The following is a 20,348-nucleotide window of genomic DNA, read 5'->3' on the forward strand; positions in this document are numbered from 1 at the left end:
TCTAGCCCAAAATGCTAAGTCACAGAATTACGTACAAATAGAAGAGTTATGTTAATCTTAAAAAAAGAAAAAAATTCAATATCCTAATAACTTTCTAAGCAGTGCACATTTATTTTTACTTCCCTTTTTTGTCATTTAAAATAATGCTATAATAAACATTTTAAGGCTCACTACCTGTCCCATTTGGGAGATTTGGTCCTTCCTAACAAGATAAGCAGAGAAGGCAATGGCACCCCACTCCAGTACTCTTGCCTGGAAAATCCCATGGACGGAGGAGCCTGGTAGGCTGCAGTCCATGAGGTCGCTAAGAGTCAGACACGATTGAGTGACTTCACTTTCACTTTTCACTTTCATGCATTGGAGAAGGAAATGGCAACCCACTCCAGTGTTCTTGCCTGGAAAATCCCAGGGACGGGGCAGCCTGGTGGGCTGCTGTCTATGGGGTCGAACAGAGTCGGACACGACTGAAGCGACTTAGCAGCAGCAGCAGCAACAAGATAAGCCAAAGAAATACAGGAAAACAAGAGAATGGGAAAGACTAGAGATCTCTTCAAGAAAATTAGAGATACCAAGGGAACATTTCATGCAAAGATGAGCTCGATAAAGGACAGAAATGCTATGGACCTAACAAAAGCAGAAGACATTAAGAAGAGGTGGCAAGAATACACAGAAGAACTGTACAAAAAAGATCTTCACGACCCAGATAATCATGATGATGTGATCACTGACCTAGAGCCAGACACCCTGGAATGTGAAGTCAGGTGGGCCTTAGAAAGCATCACCACGAACAAAGCTAGTGGAGGTGATGGAATTCCAGTTGAGCTATTTCAAATCCTGAAAGATGATGCTGTGAAAGTGCTGCACTCAATATGCCAGCAAATTTGGAAAACTCAGCAGTGGCCACAGGACTGGAAAAGATCAGTTTTCCTTCCAATCCCAAAGAAAGGCAATGCCAAAGAATGCTCAAACTACCACACAATTGCACTCATCTTATATGCTAGTAAAGTCATGCTCAAAATTCTCCAAGCCAGTCTTCAGTAATACGTGAACCATGAACTTCCTGATGTTCAAGCTGGTTTTAGAAAAGGCAGAGGAACCAGAGATCAAATTGCCAACATCCACTGGATCACTGAAAAAGCAAGAGAGTTCCAGAAAAATATCTATTTCTGCTTTATTGACTATGCCAAAACCTTTGACTGTGTGGATCACAATAAACTGTGGAAAATTTTCAAGAGATGGGAATACCAGACCACCTGACCTGCCTTTTGAGAAATCTGTATTCAGGTCAGGAAGCAACAGTTAGAACTGGACATGGAACAACAGACTGGTTCCAAATAGGAAAACGAGTACATCAAGGCTGTATATTGTCACCCTGCTTATTTAACTTATATGCAGAGTACATCATGAGAAACACTGGGCTGGAAGAAGCACAAGCTGGAATCAAGACTGATGGGAGAAATATCAATAACCTCAGATATGCAGATGACACCATCCTTATGGCAGAAAGTGAAAAGGAACTAAAAAGCCTCTTGATGAAAGTGAAAGTGAGAGTGAAAAAGTTGGCTTAAAGCTCAACATTCAGAAAACGAAGATCATGGCATCCGGTCCCATCACTTCATGGGACATAGATGCGGAAACAGTGGAAACAGTGTCAGACTTTATTTTGGGGGGCTCCAAAATCACTGCAGATGGTGACTGCAACCGTGAAATTAAAAGACACTTACTCCTTGGAAGGAAAGTTATGACCAACATAGATAGCATATTAAAAAGCAGAGATATTACTTTGCCAACAAAGGTCCGTCTAGTCAAGGCTATGGTTTTTCCTGTGGTCATGTATGGATGTGAGAGTTGGACTGTGAAGAAAGCTGAGCACCGAAGAATTGATGCTTTTGAACTGTGGTTTTGGAGAAGACTCTTGAGAGTCCCTGGGACTGCAAGGAGATCCAACCGGTCCATTCTGAAGGAGATCAGCCCTGGGATTTCTTTGGAAGGAATGATGCTAAAGCTGAAACTCCAGTACTTTGGCCACCTCATGCGAAGAGTTGACTCACTGGAAAAGAGTCTGATGCTGGGAGGGATTGGGGGCAGGAGGAGAAGGGGACGACAGAGGATGAGATGGCTGGATGGCATCACTGACTCAATGAATGTGAGTCTAAGTGAACTCCGGGAGTTGGTGATGGACAGGGAGGCCTAGCTTGCTGCGATTCATGGGGTCACAAAGAGTCAGATACAACTGAGCAACTGAACTGAACTGAACTGAACAAGATAAGCCGGAGAAGGCGATGGCACCCCACTCTAGTACTCTTGCCTGGAAAATCCCATGGACAGAGAAGCCTGGTAGGCTGCAGTCCATGGGGTCCTGAAGAGTCGGACACGACTGAGTGACTTCACTTTCACTTTTCACTTTCATGCATTGGAGAAGGAAACGACAACCCACTCCAGTATTCTTGCTTGGAGAATCCCAGGGATGGGGGAGCCTGGTGGGCTACCGTCTATGGGGTCGCACAGAGTTGGACATGACTGAAGTGACTTAGCAGCAGCAGCAACAAGATAAGCTCAATTAGTCTAGTAATTGAGTTTACTAAACTCACAAAGCTGTATCTTCTTAAAAGTTTTGAAAATGTTTTAAAATTATATACTTATGTTTGGCACTGCTGGTCCTGAAATTTAACAGCTCTGAATTACTGGCGCTAAATCCTAGCTTCAAGTTCTTGCTAAGGCCTACATTCCAAACTGTTTCGGATCAAGTTACAGTGGAACACTTAATATATTTTGTTTTCTAGTATGGAATATATTTCTAAATATTTCTAAGATGATTCCTTCTGAGCCCATTTCCAGAAACTAAAGAATAATACTCTATTGATTTGAAATAAACATGATTTATCTTCATCAAAAGTCATTAACAGGTAAGCTGATATGCTTTCCAATGCAAGAAGAAACCATTTTTCCTTAAACAGTTCTAGAAAAATGTATGTTTTGATTAAATTGTGATTTGAAAGATTTAATTTTTCTAAGCAAACGAGATGATTTATTTTCATTAAAAGATAATTTTCTTATAATTTTATAATTTTCTTATAAAACTCTAATTTTTAAAAAATCACTGATCAACATGGCAGAATTAATGGTATCAAGAACAAGACATTTCATTTTGTAAGTAATATCCAATGTGACATCATCCTTATGTCATCAGAATTAAATATATACCAATCATATATTCAATTTCAGTATCTTCCTTCAAGTCATATATTCATTTTTAATTTCCAACTGCTAACACATTAATATTCAACAAAATTTCTAACAGACTTTTACTAATGTTGTACAAGATAATGATGCAAAAATTCAAATAAAGAATAAGAAATCCTAACTCTATTGTTCAAACTTTATTTTATAGAAAGGAAATTAACCTTATGTTCTTAGGCCTTCTTCAAAGTGATAAACAATGCATCAGTGATGCCAGAGTTGATCTGAAATAACACTTTACCTCTGCATTAATTTTTCCCAAAAGACAAAAAGTGTCAGTAAAGACAAAACAAACAAATACCTAAATGAGCTCTGCCTTCATTTTAATATTAAACATGTGTACACAGTACCAACCCAAGAGTACTGAATTTCAGCTCATCAGGAGCAATGCAAAGGACAGTCCAAGAATTATACAGTCAGACAATTATTCAGAATCGAAAAAAACTACTTTCAGCCTGAAAACAGGTATTAATTGTGAGAAAAGAAAAGATTTATGTGGACTGATGTGTGGCCAATAATAATGGTGGGGGGATTCTTAAGAATGTATAAGAATGAAATTCTTTATGGCATCTTTTAATTGAGGTAACTAAATATTCGTTTGAAAGAAATGCCACTGTGGGAGGAGACAACAATAAATGACTATCATTTCATTAAAAAATTTTAACTAGCAAGTGTGTCAAAAGTTTATGTGATATTTTAAAATTACTTCAGGATGATACTGAGTAAAGTCTTAAACAATATATAGATACAAAACTTACTGCCTGTGCTTGCTTAATAAACTCAAGAATATCTTCTTTCAAAGCCTGATGAATTTTTGCTGGGCCTTTATCATCCCAGAGACAGACTGCATGTACATCCCTGCAAAAAATAAAGCAGGTAAACAAACATTAACACTGGAACAAGAACAAACACAAAACTGTTTTGTTTCAATACGGTTTCCATGGATCATGCTAAGGGTGCTTGAATCCATTCATATGAACAAAGCATTCTTTGTAAGCTTTCTCATACAGGTACACTTGCTTCTATTTTTATTTTCTTTGTTACAGTTTTCCTTAAATCTTTGCCACTTTATTGATTAAATTTATAAATTACAAAAGCATCTCCTAATCAGACTTCCAAAGTTAAATACTACCAAAATTTTCTTGTGCAAAGACAAATATAAATTCTTTAACATATAACACAATATATATATACATATAAACTATCCGTTTTTAGAAAGTTAGTAATTTAAATACTATTACAACAAAACTCCAAATTTCTCCCAAATATTCATCACATTTACACAGCAATTATCACTGTGTCTCCTTTATTTAGAATACACATATACTCACTGCTGATTCTCGTTACTATACAGCAGAAACTAACACAACATTGTAAAGCAATTACAGTCCATTTAAAAGATAAATCTAAAAAAATTAAGAAGAAAAAAAGAAAGAAAAGAGTGACTATTTCAACTTTCTAATACAACAAAATACAAAACTTAACTTTTTTTTGGGAAAAAAAAAAACTATAATTGATTCAAATAAAAAAAACAAATAGTGGGCTTCTCTGGCAGCTTGGTGGAAAGAATCTGCCTGTGTCTGATCACTGTGTTGGGAAGATTCCCCTGGAGAAGGAAATGGCAACCCACTTCAGTATTTTTGCCTGAGAAATCCCATGGACACAGGAGCCTGATGGGCTATAGTCTGTGGGGTCGCAAAAGAGTCAAACATGACTTAGCGACTAAACAACAACAAAATAAACAGAAACAAAAGCTCCTTAAACTCTAAAGCTGACATATTTTACCCAAAAGGTCATTCATTATAGAAACATATTTAATATTAATACATGTTCACAGAATGAGTTTTTTAATTACTACATAGTAGAGCAGGGAAACATACTAAAAGCTAGAGTCTCATACTGTGTGTATGGGTGCTGATTCACATTACTGTACAGCAGAAACACAACATTGTAAAACAGTTACAGTAAAGCAATCACACACAAGCACTTAGTCGAGTCTGACTCTTTGCAACCCCATGGACTGGGGCCCCACAGTCTCCTCTGCAGAATTTTCCAGGCAAAAATTGCCTGGAAAAGTTGCCATTTCCTTCTTCAGGGGATCTTCTCCACCCAGGGACTGAACCTCAGTCTCTTGTGTCTCCTGCATTGGCAGGCAGGTTCTTTACCAGCTGAGCCACCAGGGAATATAGTCTTATACTGGGGATTCTCTTACTCAAAAAATGTTCCCCAGTACTTTATAGAGCCCTATATACATTTTAAAATCTACATTATGATAAAAAAAAAAAGGCCAAAAAAATTATCTCTAGAATTCTAACATATAATAATGGCCAAATAGTTGGTTTTATATTCAGATTCTTAGGGGCATAATCATAACCCAAAGTTTCACCTATATATTAATTTGAACTTGTTTTCATCATTTGTTGAATTCAGCTTAATAGTGGTATCTGGTCCAGAGTAGATGTAGTTAAGCACATAAATATTTGTTAAATAACAACATAATAGGTAACATCCAACTGCTCATGCTGTACTAAATCGCTTCAGTCATGTCTGATTCTTTGCGACCCTATGGACTATAGCCGGTCAGGCTCCTCTTCCATGGAACTCTCCAGGCAAGAACACTGGAGTGGGTTGCCATGCCCTTCTCCAAGGGATCTTCCCAACCCAAGGATCGAACCCACGTCTCTTCCATCTCCTGCACGGGCAGACAGGTTTTTTTTTTTTTTACCACTAGCACCACCTGAGAAGCCTCATCCAACTGCTTGTGTGTCAGCTGCTCAGCTGTGTCAGGTTCTTTGCAATTTCATGGATTGGGGCCTGCCAGGCTCCTCTGTCCATGGGATTTCCAGGCAAGAATACTCGAGTGGGTTGCCATTCCCTTTTCCAGGGGATATTCCCGACCCAGGGATAGAACACAGGTCTCCTGCATTGCAGGCAGATTCTTTATCATCTGAACCACCAGGGAAAGCCCTCCAACTGCTTCAGTTCAGTTCAGTCACTCAGTCGTGTCCGACTTGCTGCTGCTGCTGCTAAGTTGCTTCAGTCATGTCCGACTCTGTGCGACCCCATAGACGGCAGTCCACCAGGCTCCCCCGTCCCTGGGATTCTCCAGGCAAGAACACTGGAGTGGGTTGCCATTTCCTTTTCCGTGGGAAAGGTACACTGACTTTAATTCAGTTAAGTTAAAAGTGAAAGGGAAGTCGCTCAGTCGTGTCGGACTCTAGCGACCCCATGGACTGCAGCCTACCAGGCTCCTCCATCCATGGGATTTTCCAGGCAAAAGTACTGGAGTGGGGTGCCATTGCCTTCTCACTTGCAATCCCATGAATTGCAGCATGCCAGGCCTCCCTGTCCATCACCAACTCCCGGAGTTCACTCAAACTCATGTCCATCGAGTCAGTGATGCCATCCAGCCATCTCATCCTCTGTTGTCCCCTTCTCCTCCTGCCCCCAATCCCTCCCAGCATCAGACTCTTTCCCAATGAGTCAACTCTTCACATGATGTGGCCAAGGTACTGGAGTTTCAGCTTTAACATCATTCCTTCCAAAGAACACCTAGGACTGATCTCCTTTAGAATGGACTGGTTGGATCTCCTTGTAGTCCATGGGACTCTCAAGAGTCTTCTCCAACACCACAGTTCAAAAGCATCAATTCTTCAGTGCTCAGCTTTCTTCACAGTCCAACTCTCACATCCATACATGACCACAGGAAAAACCATAGCCTTGACTAGGCGGACCTTTGTTGGCAAAGTAATGTCTCAGCTTTTTAATATGCTATCTAGGTTGGTTATAACTTTCCTTCCAAGGAATAAGCGTCTTTTAATTTCATGGCTGCAATCACCATCTGCAGTGATTTTGGAGCCCCCCAAAATAAAGTCTGCCACTATTTCCACTGTTTCCCCATCTATTTCCCAACTGCTTACTATATGCTAAATACTATTCTAAGCTATTTTAACTCAACTTTCACAGCAACTCTGATATAGTACAATTTTATTGCTATCTTAGAGATGGGGAAACTGAGGCAAAGAAAGGTTATGTAACATTCCCAAGATTACACAGCTAGTATATAGTGAACACAGGCAACTGGGCTCCAGAGCTCACATCAAACTGTTTTCTCTTAATTTACTCTTGCACCTCTCCAAACCATCCAACAGTCCAACAGTAGCTAAAATGACCTTCATAAAATTCAAATTACATCTTATTGCCTCTGTATTTGTGGCTTTCCAGGAGGTGCCAGAGGTAAAGAACCTGCCTGCCAATGTAGGAGACTTAAGAGACTTGGGGTTTGATTCCTGGGTCAGGAAGATCCCCTGGAGGAGGAACTGGCAACTCATTCCAGTATCCTTGCCTGGAAAATTTCATGGACAGAGGAGCCTGTCAAGCTACAGTTCATGGGGTCACAAAGAGTCAGACACACTGAAGTGGCTTAGCAAGCATGTCCACCTCTATATTTAAAATCTTCCAATGGTTTACTATTGTTCTTTGAATAAAGTACAAAATAGTTAACTGACCTCTGTAATACCTCTGCAATCTCACCTCATGGCTAAAGAAATCTAGAGTTTAAAAGAAAAAACTGATACAAATATAAATTGATTATATTTCAATAAGTTTACAACTTCTAAGCCTATAAACATAAGATGGTTTAGGAACCCAAGGAAAAGGAAAGGGTGGAAATGAGAGGTAAAGAGAAAAGGGGCAGACTCCCTGGAAGAGATGATTTCTAAGTTTATCTCAAAGAACAAGTGGGATTTTGCCAGACAAACGTGTAAGAGGGTGAAGGAAGGCCATTTTATGAAAAAGTCACAATGTGAGTAAAGAACTGTAGATCACTAGGGTGTACACAGTGAACTATTAACCACTCAATGTGCATGTCAAGTGTGAAGCAAGAAACTGGGCAAACTTTTTTTTATTCATTCAGTCTTATTGTATCCATCACCTAAGTGTCTGTGCAATTTGGACATTTCCATCCATCACCACTACCACAGTCAAAATTACCATCTTCTCTTACTTAATTTACTGTAACACAAACTTGCATGTATTGACTGCCAAGGACTTTACACATACTGACCTATGTATTAGTTTAGGTCTTCTGAGAAACAGCCGGGATCAGACATGGCAAAAGATTTATTGAAGGTAATGCCTGTGAGGGGTTCCCTGGTGGCTTAGTGGTAAACAATTCACCTACCAATGCAGGAGACAGATTTGATCCCTGGCTTGGGAGTATCCCCTGGAGAAAGAAATCGCAATTCACTCCAGTATTCTGGCCTGGACACTACCATGGACAGAAGTGGCTACAGTCCATGGGAGTCACAAAGAGTAGGACACGACCGAGTGACTGAGCACACGTGCAATGTTTGTGAGGGAGAATGGGAAGTGAGTTACATGAAGCTGGGCGAGAGAGAAGCCCACAATGCCAGTCTGAGCCCTGTGGGAAAGAGTAGGAAGAAAGAAGGTTGAGTAGCAAGAGTCTTAAGACTACAGTTTCAAGAAAATTTTGTAAAGAAAGTTTTGAAGCATTCTGGAGCACAAGTCACTCGTCAGCAGAGTCCCCTAGCTCTCTAAAATAGGACTACCTTAGTATCCCTGCTTACTCAGACCCACTGTGGCACATGCTGGAAAGGCTCAAATGTGACTTGAGTCTCATAAGGGCAAGAGAGAATGGTGTGGCACTGGGTACCCAAGAAAGAGCCAAACTTGTGATCCACATGTCTTCTCCAGCTCCCTTTCCTCAACTTCCAGGTACTTCTGTATGTTGTTATATCATGGAAGAAGATCGGCAATACACTCTTTCCTGTTTGAAACACAATACTTCTCACCACCACACGACAGAACATGTTGAGGCTCCTGGCCAATTCTCATACACATTTTGAGGAATATAATATATATTGTGCTGGCCAAGAAGTTCATTGGGTTTTTTTCTGTAAGATATTATGGAAAAACCCAGAAGAATTTTTGGCTAATCCAATTCTTGAAAAGTATATGATAATACCCTTAAAGCCCTTTATGTTCCTCTCTCTAATCCTACTCTCTCATTCCTCCCCAAAAGTAACTAAGTCTGAATTTGCTGTTTTAGGTTTTCAAGTTTTACAACACACTATGAGGGTTTCTGATTACAGAAATATATCAAATAATATTTTCAAATAATTTTTTTTACTCAACGTGTTTCTGATATTTACCCACGAAAGTGCATTAGTTCTGGTTCGTCTGTTACATCAAGTGGTACTTCAACATAAAAGGGAAGGAATTATGGATGAGCAATAAACATCTGAAATTAAGTCTGAATGAATAAGAACACACCGTCTTGGAACAGATAATCAAAGTGCTTTTAAAAAGGGACCTGGTGGACTTCCCAAGTGGTCCAATGGTTAAGAATCCGCCTGCCAATGCAGGAGACTCCGGTTCAATCCTTGACTTGAGAAGATCCCACTTGCCAACAAAGTCCATGTGCCACAACCACTGAGCCTGTTCTCTAGAGCTCACAACCCACAACTAATGATCCCTTGATCTGTAACTAACGAGCCTGCATGCCTAGAGCCCATGCTCCACAACAAGAGAAGCCACCGCACCACGACAAAGTATCCTGCGCTCACCGCAACTAGAGAAAGCTCATGCACAGCAACAAAGACCCAAAGCAACCAAAAACTAAATATTTTTTTAAAAGTAAAGGAAATTGTTTTTAAATACTTAAGTATATTAAAAAAGTCAAGGAGCTGGGAAATGGGAGAATGATGAAGTAAAAACTTTTTTTAAGGTTTAAGTGGAGAGACAGAAAGGATGACAAAAGAAGCAAGAGGTAAGAAGTATTTCAAAGGTTTCAACTCCTTTAGGTTAAAAAGATGGAGAAGGCAATGGCACCCCACCCAGTACTCTTGCCTGGAAAATCCCATGGACGGAGGAGCCTGGTAGGCTGCAGTCCATGGCGTCGCTGAGGGTCAGACACGACTGAGTGATTTCACTTTCACTTTTTACTTTCATGCATTGGAGAAGGAAATGGCAACCCACTCCAGTGTTCTTGCCTGGAGAATTCCAGGGACGGGGGAGCCTGGTGGGCTGCCGTCTATGGGGTCGCACAGAGTCGGACACGACTGAAGTGACTTAGCAGCAGCAGCAGGTTAAGAAGAAAAGAGAAATACTGTGACCGTGATGCAAAAAATAGGTATGCTGCTTTTAATTAACAGTAGTACCATATACTACTTTTCTTTTTTGCCACATGGCAGGACATGTGGGATCATATTGAACCGGCACTTGAACCGGCACCTTTTGTAGTGAAAGCATGGACTCCTAACCATGAGGGAAGGTCCAATACCATATACTTCTGATTAAGAGTGAAAAGCAGAAAGGAACCACTCATGGAAGTAACTTTCAGATTAACAAAAAAAGGAAAAGGAAAAATGAAGAAACAATAGTATTTAAAAAGTGGTAAATTATAGAAGGAATAAAAAGTATATCAGTTATAATATTAAACCTAAATAAACCATCCCAATAGAAGAGAATATACCTTTCAAAAGGACAGATACTATGATTCTACTTTGTGAGGTACCTAGAATAGATAAATTCAGAGACAAAAAGCAGAATGAAGGTTACCAAAGGCTGGGGGAAAGAGGTACAGGTATTATTTAATTGGTACAGAGCCTCTGCTTGAGATGTGAATGTTCTAAAAATGGAGAGTGTTGGTGTTTGTACAACATTATGAATGAACTCAATGCCACTGAATCATACACTTGAAAAAGGCTAAAATGATAAATTTTATGCAACATACAATTTTACCAAAAATAAAAAAGGTAATGGCTTAAGAGATACTAGGCAAGTATAAACTGAAAGAAAGCAGAGTGGCAATATTAGCATCATCCAAAGAAGAATTTAAAGTTACAAGGATTAGTGATAGGAACATCATGTAATGATTAAAAAAGCATCATTTATTAATGTATGTCCATTTATTTGCACCAAAAATATACATAGTAAAATGCAAAACAAACAGAAATGTAAAAACTTGACATATTTGAATACTTTAAAACATCCTTATATCAGGAGGATGAAAACATTAGGCTCAATCAACAATGGCTTAGATTACTAGATTCTTTTTCTTATGTAACAAGAAGTTTAGAAGTAGGAAAAGGCTGGTGTTTTGTTCAGAGACTCATTAAGACCTTTCTCTACAGTTTTGTCACTTTAGCATGTTCAGCTACGACTGGTCAAAGGCGGAAAGGGAAGAGGGCGCCAGGCACATTAGTTAAATTCATCTGGAAAGCAAAAAACTTCCTAGATGCCCTCTGATAGGTGTATTTGCCAGAATGTGTAATGTACCCAGCCACCTTAGCAGCAAGAAGTGAATATTAAATTATCCAGCCTCCATAGTAGGAGGAACACAAGGCAAAGGAGTAAGGCCTAGCCAATCAACAGTGTCTGCCAGAGACTCTCTCAACCTTACGATCCAGCAATCCCACTGCTTGGCATACACACTGAGGAAACCAGAAAGGAAAGAGACACGTGTACCCCAATGTTCATCGCAGCACTGTTTATAATAGCCAGGACATGGAAGCAACCTAGATGTCCATCAGCAGATGAATGGATAAGAAAGCTGTGGTACATATACACAACGGAGTATTACTCAGCCATTAAAAAGAATACATTTGAGTCAGTTCTAATGCGGTGGATGAAACTGGAGCCTATTATACAGAGTGAAGTAAGCCAGGAAGAAAAACACCAATACAGTATACTAACGCATATATATGGAATTTAGAAAGATGGTAACAATAACCCTGTATACGAGACAGCAAAGGAGACACTGATGTATAGAACAGTCTTTTGGACTCTGTGGGAGAGGGAGAGGGTGAGATGATTTGGGAGAATGGCATTGAAATATGTATAATATCATATATGAAACGAGTCGCCAGTCCAGGTTTGATGCACGATACTGGATGCTTGGGGCTGGTGCACTGGGACGACCCAGAGGGATGGTATGGGGAGGGAGGAGGGAGGAGGGTTCAGGATGGGGAACACATGTATGCCTGTGGCAGATTCATTTTGATATATGGCAGAACCAATACAATATTGTAAAGTTTAAAAATAAAATTTAAAAAATAAATAAAATAAAATCTAGAAGAAAAAAATTAAAGACACACAGGAATTATCGAGGAATTCCCTGGCAGTCTCCATGCTCTCACTATTGAAGCCTTGGGTTCAATCCCTGGCTGGGGAACTTAAATCCCATAAACCAAGGGGCACGACCAAAAAATAAAAAAGTTAATGTCTATGACTTACTAGGCAGAGATTCTTGCAACTCACAAAAAGATAAATTTTTCCTAAGAGCTCAGGCAAACACACAAAATTTTTTAAAAATAATTTTACAGGCTGTTTCACTGATCATAATCCATAAATAACTAAATTAAAACTTCACTATATGGAAATTTCAGTTCCTAGATAATGCATGGATTAAAGAAAAAACAAAAATTACTAACAACCAAGAAAGAAAAAGAAAAACATTTCATACCACAAAACCTATGGTGACCATAAAAGTAGTATTAAGAAAAGAATACAGGAGGCAGGGATCAAGATCATCCCCAGGGAAAAGAAATGCAAAAAGGCAAAATGGTTGTCTGAGGAGGCCTTACAAGTAGCTGTGAATAGAAGAGAAGCAAAAGGCAAAGGAGAAAAGGAAAGATATACCCATTTGAATGCAGAGTTTCAAAGAATAGCAAGAAGAGACAAGAAAGCCTTCCTCAGAGATCACTGCAAAGAAATAGAGAAAAACAGTTGAATGGGAAAGACTATGCCAAAGCCTTTGACTGTGTGGATCACAATAAACTGTGGAAAATTCTTCAAGAGATGGGAATACCTATAGACCACCTGACCTGCCTCTTGAGAAATCTGTATTCAGGTCAGGAAGCAACAGTTAGAACTGGACATGGAACAACAGACTGGTTCCAAATAGGAAAACGAGTACATCAAGGCTGTATATTGTCACCCTGCTTATTTAACTTATATGCAGAGTACATCATGAGAAATGCTGGACTGGAAGAAGCACAAGCTGGAATCAAGATTGCTGGGAGAAATACAAATAACCTCAGATATGCAGATGACACCACTCTTATAGCAGAAAGTGAAGAAGAACTAAAGAGCTTCTTCATGAAAGTGAAAGAGGAGAGTGAAAAAGTTGGCTTAAAGCTCAACATTCAGAAATCTAAGATCATGGCATCTGGTCCCATCACTGCATGGCAAATAGATGGAGAAACAGAGGAAACAGTGGCTGACTTTATTTTCTTGGGCTCTAAAATCACTGTAGATTTGTAGATGATGACTGCAGCCATGAAATTAATTAAAGACACTTGCTCCATGGGAAAAAAGTTATGACCAACCTAGACAGCATATTAAAAAGCAGAGATATTACTTTACCAACAAAGGTCTGTCTAGTCAAAGCTATGGTTTTTCCAGTAGTCATGTATGGATTTGAGAGTTGGACTATAAAGAAAGCTGAGCACCGAAGAATTGATGCTTTTGAACTGTGGTGTCAGAGAAGGCTTTTGAGAGTTCCCTGGACTATAAGGAGATCCAACCAGTCCATCCTAAAGGAAATCAGTCCTGAATATTCAATGGAAGGACTGATGCTGCAGCTGAAACTCCAATACTTTGGCCACGTGATGCAAAGAGCCGACTCATCTGAAAAGACCTGATGCTGGGAAAGACTGAAGGTAGGAGGAGAAGGGGACGACAGAGGATGAGATGGTTGGATGGCATCACTAACTCAATGGACATGAGTCTGAGTAAACTCTAGGAGATGGTGATGGACAGGGAGGCCTAGTGTGCTGCAGTTCATGGGGTTGCAAACAGTCGGACACAACTAAGCAACTGAACTAAAGAAAAAAATATGACTTGAAAGCTTTGATTGTAAAGAAAAATGTTGAAAAGAATTTAAAAACTAAGAATCTAATAAAAGAACTAAGAAACCAAAGAACAAAATAAACTGGAGACCAAAAAGAAAACAAAAAAGGAATACTATTTTTTCTGAATAACTAATTTTTCCCTTTTTTCTTTTCTCTATTTACAATTATTTTGTATTTCATTAATTTTGTCTTTTGTCTTTCCTTCCTTCTACTTTCTTTTAGTTTGTCGTTTTTTTCCACATTTCTTGAAATAAAAACTTAGACTGTGCACTTTTAGCATTTTCTGTGTAATATATGAATTGAAGGCTATGAATTTGTATTGCACAGTTGGTTCTAATATATTTTGATAAATCGTATCAAAGTAATTTTTATAGCTTGATTATGTGAAAAGACCTATAAAATGGATCAACTCCTTAATATCCATATGGAAGAAAAATATGTAGGATTGAGGATAAAAAGTGAGATATAACCACATATAAAATATAAGCATACTACTTATAATTCTAAGGCAACAAATTTCTAAACCTACCGGAAACTGAAATGAGGTGTGTAAATAGATACTTGGTCCCAATTTTAAATTGAATGCTTCCAACATACTATTATTGGGATATAGCTGCTAAGAGACTTATAGATGATCTTTACCAGTTTAAAGAATAATATTTTCATTTTTTATATTTCATTTTGGAAAGATCCTATGTCTTTTCTCCATCTACTAAGATGATTGATTTCTGATATTATTCTGTCTTGTTCTATTTGTTTTCTGAGCTCAATTTTCACTTCATTATTTCCTCAACTTTTGTTGATTTCTCTCCTCAGCTCTTAAATTTTCAGTTCAAGTTTGTTTTATAACCCCACATGGTTGGGTGAGAACATAGAACTCAATCTAAAGTGCTGTATTTGTGTTCTACTTCATAGCTGGTTTCTGTGGGACAATTTTTATCACCTAAAATGTTATAATTTATGTACTTTTTAAAATAGTTTTGGATAGGTAATGTCTGCTTTTTTTCTATTTACATTCATTTCATGGTCAGAGCTTCCCTGATAGATCAGTTGGTAAAGAATCCACCTGCAATACAGGAGACCCCGGTTGATTCCTGGGTCAGGAAGATCTTCTAGAGAAGGGATAGGCTGCCCACTCCAATATTCTTGGGCTTCCCTTGTGGCTCAGCTGGTAAAAAATCTACCTGCAGTGCAGGAGACCCCAGTTTGATTTCTGGGTCAGGAAGATCCCCTGGAAAAGGGATAGGCTACACACTCCAGTATTCTTGGGCTTCCCTTGAGGCTCAGCTGGTAAAGAATCCGCCTGCAATGAGGGAGACCTAGGTTCAATTCCTGGGTTGGGAAGATTCCCTGGAGAAGGGAAAGGCTACCCACTCCAGTATTCTGGCCTGAAGAATTCCATGGACTATGTAGTCCATGGGGTCGAAAGGAGTCGGACACAACTGAGCGACTTTCACTTTTATGGTCAGGATTCCTAGTTCAAGAGCACCTCCTTCAGTTTAGTGTAGTAAAGCCCAGTTTCTTTTATGGCCAGTGTTGATACCAGTGGAGAAAAGGGTTCCATTTCTGCAGAATCCTTAAATCTTCTACTAAATATTTAGTTGTCTGAAAATACGTTCATCTTGCCTTGAACATAACTGAAAACTCGACTAGGTAAAGAACACTAAGTTCAAAATAACTTCCCTTTAAATATTTAAAGAAAAACGTGTCAACCTCCTCCTTTCAATTTGGCCAACGAAGTGCACAGACAGTCTGTTTTGCTTGAAAGGTTAACTGTTTTTTTTTTTTTTTTAATTTCTAAGAATTAGATTATTTTCTTTATCCTTGGAATTCTGAAATTAAAGGCATGTGTAGGCATGACTTTTTTTAGCACTTTCAATATGAAGATGGGGAGTGGGATGAATTGGGAGATTGGGATTGGCAATATTTACACTACTTATAAAATAACTAACTAATGAGAACCAACTGTATAGCACAGGAAACTACTCAGTGCTCTGTGGTGACCTAATAGGGAAGGAAACCAAAAAAGAGGGGATATATGTATATGTGTGGCTGACGCACTTTGCTGTACAGCAGAAACTAACACAGCACTGTAAAGCTGTTTAAATATGTGTATGTGTGTGTGTATGTGTGTGTGTGTGTGTGTGTATATATAACAGTCAAAAAGACAGAAGAAGAAACAGGAAAAAAAAAAATAAGAAGAGGAGGAAGATCTGTAGGGCTAGGTAGGGAGATACAAGATTTCAGCCCCAGGAAATTTCCTTCTTATCCTTTGGGACTATATCCTCCCCTCTACTATCTCTGTCCTCTCCTTCTGGAACCTCTTTTAAGTATGTGGTGGCTTAGCTGCTAAGTCGTGTCTGACTTGCGATCCCATGGACTGTTGCCCGCCAGGCTCCTGTGTCCATGGAATTTCCTGGGCCAGAACACTGGAGTGGGCTGCCATTTTCTTCTCTTTCCTTCTTCTTCTAAGTCAGCCAAATTCTAAAGACATTCTCGTATTTCTTCATTTTTATTTAATTTTCCACACTCTGGTCTACATTCAAAGGGAACTCTTTTATTTTTCTACTAATTCGGTATTTTTAAATTAATTAACTTTTATTTTTTATTATAAAGATCTTTATCTTGACTATTTCATTTTCAAAGTTGTCTCTCTCATTTTACTTCTCTCTAGTGATATAAACTAGAATGTTTTTTGAGCTATCTTCTAAACCTTTCATCATCTACTTACTCTGAGGTACACAGTCTTGAGGATGGCCCCCAATGATCCCTGTCTCCTGGTTGGTATCTGTACCCACAAAAAAGTTCCCTCCAACAGTGTACAAGCATTTGTCTGTGTGATCAATAGCATACAAAACATATGATGGTCTAAAGAACCTGCTGTGTAGTACAGGGAATTCTACTCAATATTATGTAATTGCCTATAAGGGAAAAGAACTAAAAAGAAAAAAAAAAGAGTGGATATATGTATTCATATAACTGATTCACTGTGCTATACATCTGAAACTAGCACAATATTGTAGATCAACTATAATTAAAAGAGAGCGAGAGAGCGAGAGAGATGATGGTTTGTAATTTCCAAGATTTATAAAATGGGCTTCCCAGTGGTTCAGTGGTTAAGAATCTGCCCTACGATGCAGAGGACGTCGGTTTGATCCCTGTCCAGGAAGATTCCACATGACACGAAGCAACTAAGCCAGTGCGCCACAACTACTGAGCCCCTGCTCTGGAGCCCAAGAACCGCAACTACTGAAGCCCAAGTGCCTTGGCGCGCATGCACCGCTAAAGGAGAAGCCACCACAATGAGAAGCCCGCTCGCTGCAGCTAGAGAAAAAAATGAGCAGCAACGAAGACCCAGCACAGCCAAGAAAAAACCACCATGACTTCTGTCTTGGGAACACTCCTGCTCTAGGGAAACCAAGCTGCGCAACAGTAAGCAGCTTTATGGAGGGTTCCACACAGTGAGAAACTGAGCAGCTAGTGAGGAACTGAGGCCTGACAATACTCATGTGGGTAAGCTTTGAAGATCATCCACTCCTAGCTGAATATAGGCCTAGATCTTTGCCTGGAGCTTGACTGCAACCTCGTAAGAGATCCTGAGTTAGAGTAACTCAATTAAGCTGCAATCAGATTCCTGACTCTCAGAAAGTGTGAGATAATAAATGTTTGTTATTTTAAGCTGTTACACTTCAGGGTAATTTGTTTTGTGGCTGCTGCTGCTAAGTCACTTCAGTCGTGTCCAACTCTGTGCGACCCCATAGACGGCAGTGGGCCCGCCTTCACTGGGATTCTCCGGGCAAGAACACTGGAGTGGGTGGCCATTTCCTCCTCCAATGCATGAAAGTGCAAAGTGAAAGTGAAGTCGCTCAGTCGTGTCCGACTCCTAGCGACCCCATGGACTGCAGCCTACCAGGCTCCTCTGTCCATGGGATTTTCCAGGCAAGAGTACTGGAGTGGGTTGCCATTGCCTTCTCCAAGATTACCTATAAATTCTATCTAAAGAAAATTTTAAAGTGGCTTTCCTCTACCTTCAGGTGCTCAAAAGTTACATTTTAAAATTTATTATTAATCTAAATCCTCAAGCTGTTGTTGCAGAAAATCTTCAGAGAAATCTTATTTGGGAGGCCAATATATAAAACTAATTAAAGTGAGGCTGTTTTGGTGGTAAGGGACCTAGAGCCCTGAAGCCTCCTTGAGAAACCCTTAAGGCAGTGGTAGGGGTCACACAGGCAAAATGAATGGAGGTACATAAGACAGTAGGAAGCTGTGCGGAAAGTGGGGACCATGTCTCGCTAGACAATAGTCAGCTTTAGTCAATTGTTCCCACATGGGAATGTGGTGCCTGTGTTGCCACATCATGCATTTTTGTAAGAGAATCTGGAAAGTCGGATTTTATGTAAAATCTCTTTAAGTAGTGGCAATAATTTTATATCACCAAGAGATAATCATACTTTGTGAGAAAAATGCATGCACAGGCTAAACGGAACTCATTGGCCCGTTTGCTCTCTCTGGTTTAAGATGTGAAAGGTTACTGGGAAACTGCAAGATAAATCTTGCTCCACCACCCCTAACCTATCCTACCCATGCAAGTCATAGTTCATTCCAATATTCCAAAATGGCTTTTGTAGTACACAATATTTTTAGTGTATATAATTCATAGGCTAATATATTTTGTTTTGTGGCAGTAGATAACTAATAGAAACAACAAAGAAGGCAGGAGACTACTGTAATCATTTAGGCAAGACAGTGGGGGGAAAAGACAAATGGGATGGAAAGAAAGTCAAGAGATAATAAAAATCTATGAAATCTAGTAATCATGAATATGAAGGAGTAAAAAGAAAAAACAGGAAGTTGACAGAAGCTTCCAGATTCTTTATTTCAGACTACAAATGACAGATTTTCATCATTCTGTACCTGGAGTACTTACGGAACTTAAGGGACAGACATATGCAGGAAACAAAGGCCACATGGATATGGAAGTTCCACTTTGAAGCTGATCTGGATTGCTTACACAGACATGAGAACTCAGATAGAAGAGTAAGAAAAAGCAGAACTCGGCAGAAAACCAACATTTAAGAGGCACAAAAGGGATGAATCAGCTAACATGACTGGGATGAGGCAGACAAGAGATAGGAGAAAAACAGGAAAAAGTGGTATCATAAAAACCAACTTAGGAACAAGAAAAACATTTCAAAATTATTTAAAGATGAATTTAAAAAATTAAAAATAAAATCTCACAAATTAAAAATATTTTTCAATTTTGGCCTCAATGTCATAAACCAGAGTCAAACCAAACAATATATATCTAAAGCAGCAGCTCTCAACTGAGGATGGTACTGTACCCTCAGACACTTGGAAATAAGAGCTTTTTTTTTGTTCCAATAAATGAGGGGTGGGGAGAAGTGTACACAAAAAGTATCCACTACTAGAGTTTATGAGGCTGAAAGCCAGAGATGATAAACATGTCACAATATGCAGAACAATCTTTTATAACGACCCAGAATACCAATAGCACCTCTACTGAAAAATGATTCAAGTTATGAGAAAACAGTCAATACAGTCCAATACAAATATATTATTTTAGTACTTCAGATTTAGAAAGATTGTAAGTAACCTAAAAGTTATTAACTAACAAGGCTAAATAGGCTAAAATTTGGAAAGGTTTTAATTAATGTAGGTCTTACAGTTGGTGATGCCATGGTAAGATATACAGGAATTTTCTTTTTTTTAATATTCATTTATTTGTGAGGCTGCAAGGGGTCTTAGTCACAGCATGTGGGACCTTCGATCTTCCTTGCAGCATGCGTGATCTTTAGTTGTGGCATGCGCGATCTAGTTCCCTAACCAGGGATCAAGCCCAGGCTCCCTACATTGGGAGTGCTGAGTTTTAGCCACTGGACCACCAGGGAAGTCCCCTACAGGAATCTTTTAACCTAAAAGGATTACACATATTGAGCAGCCTTGGATAACTCCAAGGAGATCAAGGATTTAAATAGCAAGTACTATTTCAGCTGAGATGTATAGTTTAAGCAGAAAACACCACCACACTATGCTAACTTTCCCAGTCAGAAGTGCACAGAGATCAAGCATTATTCTACATGATAAATCAAATTATCAAACAAAGTGGCAATAACAAAACAAAATAGAAAAACCCACACATTCAATATATTGTTCATAAAATACATTTGATTAAATAATTTAAGAAAAATAAATTATTTTTATATACATATA

General features: G+C 39.1%; 1 protein-coding gene across 3 annotated transcripts in view; it reads right to left on the bottom strand.

Moving 5' to 3' along the window:
- CUL5 (cullin 5) overlaps nucleotides 1–20,348 on the bottom strand; it is a 128,461-nt gene that overhangs the window by 70,671 nt on the left and 37,442 nt on the right. For all 3 annotated transcript variants that reach the window (XM_070384276.1, XM_005903800.2, XM_070384275.1), the window contains one exon: nucleotides 3,999–4,098. In XM_070384276.1, coding sequence (XP_070240377.1) covers nucleotides 3,999–4,098 — 100 coding nt within the window. The remainder of the gene's footprint in view (nucleotides 1–3,998; nucleotides 4,099–20,348) is intronic.

Source organism: Bos mutus, chromosome 15 (genome assembly GCF_027580195.1).
Source record: "Bos mutus isolate GX-2022 chromosome 15, NWIPB_WYAK_1.1, whole genome shotgun sequence".
In the NCBI taxonomy this organism is placed as follows: Eukaryota; Metazoa; Chordata; class Mammalia; order Artiodactyla; family Bovidae; genus Bos; species Bos mutus.